Source organism: Dipteris shenzhenensis, chromosome 31 (assembly GCF_047967505.1).
Source record: "Dipteris shenzhenensis isolate YYH24624 ecotype China chromosome 31, Dip_SZ_1.0, whole genome shotgun sequence".
In the NCBI taxonomy this organism is placed as follows: domain Eukaryota; kingdom Viridiplantae; phylum Streptophyta; class Polypodiopsida; order Gleicheniales; family Dipteridaceae; genus Dipteris; species Dipteris shenzhenensis.
In genome coordinates, this window is record NC_141626.1 from 41,899,692 (window position 1) to 41,908,143 (window position 8,452).

Sequence of the window (8,452 nt, forward strand, 5' to 3'; positions counted from 1 at the left end):
CTAATATCTTCATGGCTTTCCCAATTCAAGCAAACACTTTACATTTGATGTCCCCACAAGTTTATCAATGTTGTGGGGACATTCTCTCTCAATTTATGTCTTCTTGCTAAAATTCCATAGCGTTCTAAAATCACTTGCACATCAAAGGTTATATATATATATTTATATACATATAAAAGGCTTGGCCGGTTTTTAAAAAAAACCCGAGATAATACAAGCCCTTTGTCTAAAAAAGAAGATTGTACTTGACTTTATTTGACAAATACACTTACCTCTAAGGTGGGCCTTTCCTTAAAATATATATAAAAGGCTTGGCAAGTTTAAGTAATTTATATCAATAACTCCTCTCTTTCTCAATCATACAGCTCACCTATTATAAGTAGAGCTCATGTTTATGTTGTTAGTAGACTCTGATTCCAGCATTCACGAAAAATCGTGAGGTGGAACGGCAAATCAACCTTCGAATTTGAAAACTAGGAGGTTTTGGAAATTTATCTGCTGCGGAATCTCAATAAAAATAAGTTTAGTGTGAACATTACAGTAGAGGTCGGTGAACAACAAGACAAAGACGCCACATACAAAATAATAAGAAGTGCAGAATCTGATAAAACAGCGATCCAAGACGTAAAGTAAAAAACGACAGCACTCACAAGGGCCGTGTGCTGTCGTTCATTTAAAGGGAGAGAGAACGTGATGCACGAATACCCACTACATTAAACTTCCTGTCACCACCATTTACACGCACAGCAACCAGCACCAGTCACTCCCACTCAATCACACTTCTCAACCTCTAAGCTTCGTAAGGTTCGTTTTACGTTTGTATCTCGTTTCCTAGTGCTTTGCAAGCTCGCCTTCCGACTGCCAATACCTTCTGTTGAAACACTGGCATTCTGGATTGAAGTTCCAATCACACAACCGTCAAAAAACTAGCGCATATTTTGCAGCCTCGAAGGACACAAGCATTGCGAAGCACGATCACATTCGGCGTTGCTGAGTAGTGAAAACCCTCCCTCGATCCTTAGGCGCGGGGATAATTATAAACGGCTGATGAGAGACGCAACTCGGCCGACCATCTTGCCGCAAAAATGGCTTCTGCCCTTCTCTTAACTCTTGTCACTGCGGGGCTCCTGTGTGATACTTCCACCTTACCGACCACCAAGCCGCTGACGCCCTCCGCGGCTGCGCCGTTTCCATGCTCTCTACAGGAAAAGGCCAAACCTCGGTATGACGTCTAGCGTCATCTTCCGAACCTCTTCGGTCTTCATCTCGAGCCCGTTTTTCACCTAAACAATCACAACCTCAGAAATTGAGAATGCGCTCTCTCACAAAATTAAAGCGATTGTAATACAACAGATCCCATATTCATCCGATCACGTACAAACTCTTTGATCGAATGTACAGTAATGTTAAATGCGCCCACAGTACAGGAGAAGGAAATTTTCACATAAACAGAGAGCAAGTTTCACACCTCCACAACGATAGTGTTCAGGATATGATCGTTCACGGAGGTGAGATTCGCATTAACGATTTCAAACTCCAGAGCCTCTAGCGCCCGTGTTAATTGCACCAACACCCCTGGACTCCTTTTGCAATGGATACGAAGATGATAGGTCTGCTCCTCCATTTGAGAAACCTCTAGCTGTAGCAAGCCAATTTAAGAGGAACAAAGGAAGGGGTTAGAAGTTTATTTGGAGTAGACAAGGTCGGGGACAATTACAAAACCCCTCTCATCACCTCCAAGATCCGATGCTCCTGCATGTTCTTTCCAAAACCGTTGGCGTTGCCCCGCTTGGAGTCCTTTTTCGGGTCTATGCTACCGCCGGCAGCTGAATCTTTACTAGCCTCTAAATTTGCGATGTCCGCTTGCATTTCTTCCACTTGCTTCTGAAGATCTCGCACGTAGCTAATGGCATCCCCTACGATAGAAGCTTTGTCCATCTGCACAATTCGGGTTCCGCAACGGGGAGTTCATAACTTGAAAGTTAAAAGTCTGCTTGCAGCAGTAAACGTGCAAATATTTCATAGATGAATTGAAAGATATAGCTGTAACTAACGAAGATAGACCTCATCACGGCTCGAATTAAAGATCTGACGAACAGAAGCAACAGCACAAGAGGAGGCGTGACACAGCAACAGCGAATGAAGAGAAATACATCCACTTTGTCTTCTCGGTACCTTACTGATTTTGGGGACGAGAGCTCTTAGAGAATACAGCCTCTCGTTCAGCTTCTTTCTGCGCCTCCTCTCAGACACCAAGTTCTTAGACATTGGGGCCTTCGAATGACCTCGCTTCACACCGTCATCTACATCCTCCATTTCGTCGCTGTTGTCTGAAGATTCTAGCTGCTTAAACAAGTCATTGCACGAACTTGCCCTGGGGAAACCCCGCTTGGGGTTAGGATTCGAAGCTGACACGCATTTGGATTCTGCACCAGAGTGAGTATGGAGCGTGTCTCCTAGCAGTCGTCGGTCTGAAGGTTTTCCAGATTCTTGACCCCAACTGCGCTCAAGGCGATCTACTTCCGGCTTCGTGGGCTGGAGGCCATCTCTGATGTTTCCCGTGTCTTGAGGCAGGTAGTCACCGTGCCCGTGTTCGCCAGTCGAGAAATCGTTGTTAATCTTCCAGACGGGACAGCTGGACTCAGATGGCAGATTCCATTTGTCCGGGTGGTCCATGTGAGGAGATAACTCATCACAGGATATACTCAGATTGGACGACGACGTTCCCAGACTAGAAAGAAGCATATCTTGCTCATAGGAATTCAGCATTGTAGGACTGTCCAGAATTTCAAGATCTTCAGCAGACATCGTAGTGGGAGATCGGTCCACAACCGCGCTCATGCTGGTAGCACCTGACCCCAGCTGGAAGCTGGAGTGAAACATGTCGTTGCTTCCACCGTTGATCAGAGGCCGCAGAGATTGCATAGACAGAAGAAGCTTGTCGCAGGAAGCGGATTCTTCATACGTTTCGGGGCTTTCCATGGACATACTCGCCAAATTGAGGGTTTTGACCTGCGGGAAAGCACAGCAGAGCAGTTTCAGCGAGGTTTTGAGCCCAACACCACATAGGTTCAAGCAAAGGAAATGCGGCCTACAGATCATACCGTCGAGAGCAACAAGAAGCAGAAAGAAAACGCAGGCAAATTTGGGCCCAATGGAAGGTAACAATGGGGGAGACTTACGAGGGCAAAGCTGCAGAGCTTTGAAGGTGAAGCAGAAGGGATCCATCTACGCTAGAAAAGAAGCTCAAAAGGTGGGAGGAGGAGGAGGAGGAAGGAGGGAGGCGAGCAACAACCTTAAGGGAGGGGCTATTGTCGGGAGCGATGGAATCCTCGATGGAGAGGAAGGAGGAAGAGTAGACGAGCAAGCAAAAGCAAGAGAAGACGAACAAAATGAAGAAGAAGAAGAACAGTAGAAGAAAGAGTGAAGTGCAAAGTGGCTTCTAAAACATTGAACTGCTGTACTAACATAGACAGCCTACGTACGAATATAATATTAGATAATCCTACATGTTTATTATCACTCTATTGACTTCTCTATATAATAGTAGATATTAGTCATATTACTATATAATATTAGATTTTGTTATCATTATCATTATTTTATTATTAGGGCTTTGGGAAGATTCTAGGAGTCTTCGCCCATGCAGTGTGCACGTAAATCCCCGTTCATGCACGTCCAACCGCTCCATTTGCCACGCGTCCCCTCGACCCTGCGTCCACCTCAGTTCCTCTTCTCCACGTTGCCTTCTTTCGTCTCATTTATTGCCGTGTAAAACCGAGGCACATGCCCTGCATTCCAACCCCCCTTCGTACAAAAAATATTCATTATAAAACAAATCCTCGCGATTTTCTTTCTTTTCTATCGGTTGCAAAATAAATATACTGGATCGACTTGTGCGCTTGGGAAGCGGACACGTCCCTGAGTTCCCGTTGGCAGGCGATGAGGTGTGTGCGCTGGCAGGCTCTTTGGCCTCGGACATCCATTTTAACATGAACCCTTCACTCTCTCGAGTCTGCTGCTCTTTCTCGCATGTGGCCGTCCAATTGTGCATCGCTTCTCCGAGTCGTGGAGTAATCCAGATCAGCTTTCACCTCCAATGAGGAAGGGAAAAGGTTTAACCATTGCCACCCTCCCAAAAACCTCACTCCATATTTCTACTCATTGCACCTTTTCCCATCACCACTCTCGCTTTAACGTCCTCGCAAATGAGCTGATGTCACCATAGCCCAAGTGGTAGGGTGCCTACTTTACCAAGACGACGGCCTATATTCAACGCCTGCTACTTGCAATGTAGGCCCAAGGCAGGTGCCCCTCGATAGAACTAAAAAAGGGTGCGTGAGTGCTTGCATGAATTTTTTTTCCTTTTAACATCCTAGAGAATGGAAGCTTGGGTTAACCCATTGGTAGGTAGGTAATGTTTTTACCTTTGCTGCATGCAACACATGCTAACCCATCTTTGGCCACGAATTCGGTCTTCTTTTTGCTAGGTTGACCACCCTTTATTAAATGCAACATATTTATTTATTTACTTACTTTTTAAGAAAACATCCTAGGAAATAACACCATTGTAGATGCTTATCCCAGAGGGATCTCACAATGCACTTTCCTTAGAGGATGTAGCAATGATTGTAGCAATGATTTTCCTAGTGCATCTGATGGCAATATATTCACATCATACAAGTGTGTCAACCTATAGAAGTGAGGTTATCATCGTATGGGCTACATGTGCCAATCTATAGCTTGGAAAATATCTTTGTGGGATGCCATTTGTGGACTTAAGAAGTAAACCACCCTCTACAATGCACAAGCAAAGCCTTTTCTTGTGATTCTAGACATTCCCTACACAAAACGAAGAGTTTGCATAATGTATGCATCCCACAACCTTTTTCTTTTAGGGACTTCTCATATGTCCCTCTTGTACAACAATCCTAGACTCCTTGTAAGACATCATTGTTCCTAATTTCATTCAAACTATTCAAAGCAAGCACAATATATTGATGGCTTCTCATTAATTCTACTACAGGGGCATAAATTATTTGCTCAATATAGTCCTATTTATTTTCCCCTACTTGGGAGTATTCCACCCAAGCTCCAATGATCATGCTTGAAAGAACAGTATTGGTTTTGCTTTGTGAGAAATTTCTTGGCTAAACTAAGAGTTCCAAGGGAGCAGTCAGTGCATGCTTGCCGTGCACTGCTACATGTGGCATGTATAATCAAGGTGAAAATTGTTTGAACAGATATTTGGCTAGATTGATTCAATGTCCGAGGAAAGTATTGAAGTAGGACGAACCATATAGGAACTAGATAACAGTGAGCCACCAACTGCATCTCAGAAGAAAGGAGCTGGGGAGGAGACCCTGGCTCTTATACAGAAACAATCCCTAAGAATTTGGCAGGAGGTTTGTCTATGGTGCCGAGGGAAGAGGAGAAATGCATTTTGCAGGCGGTTGTTGCAATAAGGGCCCAAGACTCTGAGTGGAGAGGTGGCAAGAGTCTTGCCAAAAGCATTTGTTTACTTGTGAACTACGTATAGAACGAACCAATCCTGAGCATGAAAACTGGGTAGGGCGAGGGGTGTACCTCTTCTTTATGGGCATTGTCTAGTGACTAGGGAGGTTCTGAGAGTATGAATGTGAGATGCCCTCCAACAAGTACAAGGCCAAAATTTTGGGTGAGGGCTTCTTCCTCCTATGTTGTACCTTGGAAGCTATTCGGAATGATTTTGGTTTAGCACTCTTTCATGTATCTCAATAGGGATAAACAGAATTAATTACTCAGAAGCCACAAATCGAAGTGATGCTTGGTTAGCTCTACCACAGACATTTGACGAATGTTCCACTCCGATGTGTGGTGCCACATGAGCAGGAAGCGGTGCTCATGGAGGCACATTGCACAGTGGCAGCAGTAGGTTGTCACTTTGTGGGAGAAATTATGACCAAGAAGGTGTTGCAAGTAGGGTTATGGTGGTCGACACTACAAAAATATTCCTGCCCATTTTGAGCTACGGTGCAATCTATGTCAATGGCTGGGACAGCCTTGGGACTGAGACCGCATATTGATGCAACCAATGCTTCCTTTGGGCCCTTTCCAAAAGTCAGGATTGGACTTCATGGGTCTCTTCAAGCCTACAATTGCACGGACCTAGAATGGCTATGTGCTAGGTAGCCACAGATTATTGCACCAAGTGGGTGGAAGCCTGGGCACTAAGGGACTATTATAGCGCACGCTCCACAGCCAAGTGTTTATACAAGGATGTGTTCTATTGGGTTGGTTGTCCGATTGGGCTAGTTAGCGACAGAGGGGCAAGCATTTTGTGGCATAAGTGGTGAAGGAAATGATGACTTTCTACATAGTCATTCACAAAAAATCATCGTTCTCTCTTAACCAATCATCAATGTCAGACATCCTGACAGTACCACTGGGGTCCACCTAATATCAATAGCACTCAGAGTTGCCATTAAGGAAAGTTCCTCTATCATCACCAACTGAGCTGACTCCTCCTATCAATAGCACTCAGAGTTGCCATTAAGGAAAGTTCCTCTATCATCACCAACTGAGCTGACTCCTCTCGCTCTAAGATGGCAACCCTTCTTCTTCTAACCGGCCTTCTTCTTTTTGCAATCCTTCACAAAATGCCCTGGCTCATTATAATAGAAGCACTTTTTTTCTTGGTTTTTCTTCTTGTTATCTTCATATGAAGAGTCTGCTCCTTCATCAGGTTTGTCCCCCTTTGCCAGGCTTACCCTTGCCCTTGCCTTTGCTCCTATCCTGAGCTATTAGGGATTTTTCATCCTTATCCACCAGGCTTACCCTTGCCCTTACCTTGGCTCATGTCGTGAGCTATTAGGGCTTTGTCATCCTTATCCATACATTCGTAGTTCTTTTCTCGAGCTTCTTGCTACAGTAGTACCTTGCAATCATTCTAGTCACAAAAACTACTATAACTCTAGGGGATCATGTCCCAACAATAGCCTTGCCATCCTGCTAAGCTCATCCTTTGACCAACTGCTACTAGCTGATCCTACACCACTTTCATCTTGGTGATGTATTCCTATACCGAATTTCTTCATTCATCCTCATGCCGTACAACTCTGTCTTGAGGTCCAAGATTCTCACCTCATTGTTGAATGCATACATATCCCTCAATGTTGTCCAAGCCTCAAAAGAAGAGTTTTCCATATGAATATGAGGAAGGACCATGTCTGCTATTGTACCCACACTAATAGCTAAGGCTTATGCTTCCCAGATCTACCATGCTCTCACTAATACAGGGTTTGTAGGCATTGTCATTGCCACCAAAGTTGAAGTGGTTAGGGTAGTCATGGTGGCCTAAGGCAACAGCTCTTTCCTCGTAGCAATCTCCCATGACTCTCTCAACACTAAAGTGGATCCGAACCTTCATTTTCCACAACACATGAATGGTTGTACACACATGTTATGAAGTTGATTCTGTTAGTGAAACACCTTTGCATGTAAGTGTTGGGCTCATGTATCAGTCTTCCACTATGGGATACATTCTGGTGGGATTTCCATTCTCTAATATGGTATTAGAGCCCTGGTGGAAGTTCTCAAGAAGTGGAACTTGAAGGCAAGGACCTTGCGGCAAGACGACCTTGATTCATTACTTAGAGAAATTAGCTTCAGTGTCTAAAGGATTGTAGCCAAGTGGGAGGCTCCACCTCTTTAACTCTTTCAGTTCATTATCGTGGCCAATAGATATCAGCTCCCAAATTTTGGTGAGACAGGCAAGCTCAAATTGTAGCCAAGTGGGAGGCTCAATCTCTTTAACTCTTTCAGTTCATTATCGTGGCCAATAGATATCAGCTCCCAAATTTAGGTGAGATAGGAAAGCTCAAAGGGACATGCAAGCCAGAATAGACACCATATCCAAGACAAATATAGAAGCAACACTTATATATATCCAGCTGTCCTAAAAACTGGACACAATACATTACCAATGTACTCCTACTATATGCTTGGCACATCTAGATCTTTCAGCTTGCATGCTCCACTGAGCTTATGTAGACTCTCTGTTTAGAGATCCCTTCCACCTTGCTATTCGAAAAACTAGCTTAGGTGAGCTTCCGAGGTGCCAACTCAATATGTAATATGTACTACCCTCGACCAAAATCCAAGGTATGGGGGGACAAGGTCCAGATATAATGTGCATGGATTTCCTTAAAAAAATTCAAAGATGCAATAGAAAAATATGAAAATTTCATGTCTACCCTCCCACAAAATATAAGGTATATACCTTCAAAAATATGCAAGACTTTAAGATTTGTACATATTTTTCATAATATGTGAGGCCCAAGGGGGGGGTCTTTTGGATGAGGGGGGGTAAAACAAAAAATACACTAAAATATGAAAACCCATCTCCTTTCAAGTTGATGTAACTTTTTCATGTGTTACCTGAATTTCAAGGTGTAAAGACATATTTGAAGCT

At 43.9% G+C, this 8,452-nt stretch overlaps 1 protein-coding gene across 2 annotated transcripts; it reads right to left on the reverse strand.

Moving 5' to 3' along the window:
* Window positions 1-625: 625 nt before the first annotated feature.
* On the reverse strand, window positions 626-3,437 carry LOC147881470 (uncharacterized). Of its 2 annotated transcripts, none has more exons than XM_087369823.1 (5): window positions 3,183-3,437; window positions 2,176-3,012; window positions 1,735-1,938; window positions 1,469-1,639; window positions 626-1,283 (listed from the first exon to the last, which is right to left on the reverse strand). In XM_087369823.1, the coding sequence occupies exons 2-5, from the start codon at window positions 2,986-2,988 to the stop codon at window positions 1,200-1,202; spliced, it is 1,272 nt and encodes a 423-aa protein (XP_087225949.1). In that variant the 5' UTR covers window positions 2,989-3,012; window positions 3,183-3,437; the 3' UTR covers window positions 626-1,199. The 2 variants fall into 2 exon arrangements, with proteins under 2 accessions (XP_087225949.1, XP_087225950.1); XM_087369824.1 differs by having other exon boundaries at window positions 3,296-3,435.
* Window positions 3,438-8,452: the final 5,015 nt, after the last annotated feature.

Excerpts from the sequence above, each read along its gene's own strand:
- LOC147881470 (XM_087369823.1), bottom strand. The coding sequence starts at position 2,988 with ATGTCCATGGAAAGCCCCGAAACGTATGAAGAATCCGCTTCCTGCGAC. Across the intron at positions 1,640-1,734 it reads AGGAGCATCGGATCTTGGAG|CTAGAGGTTTCTCAAATGGA; the intron begins GTGATGAGAGGG and ends GGCTTGCTACAG. Across the intron at positions 1,284-1,468 it reads TGAACACTATCGTTGTGGAG|GTGAAAAACGGGCTCGAGAT; the intron begins GTGTGAAACTTG and ends GTGATTGTTTAG.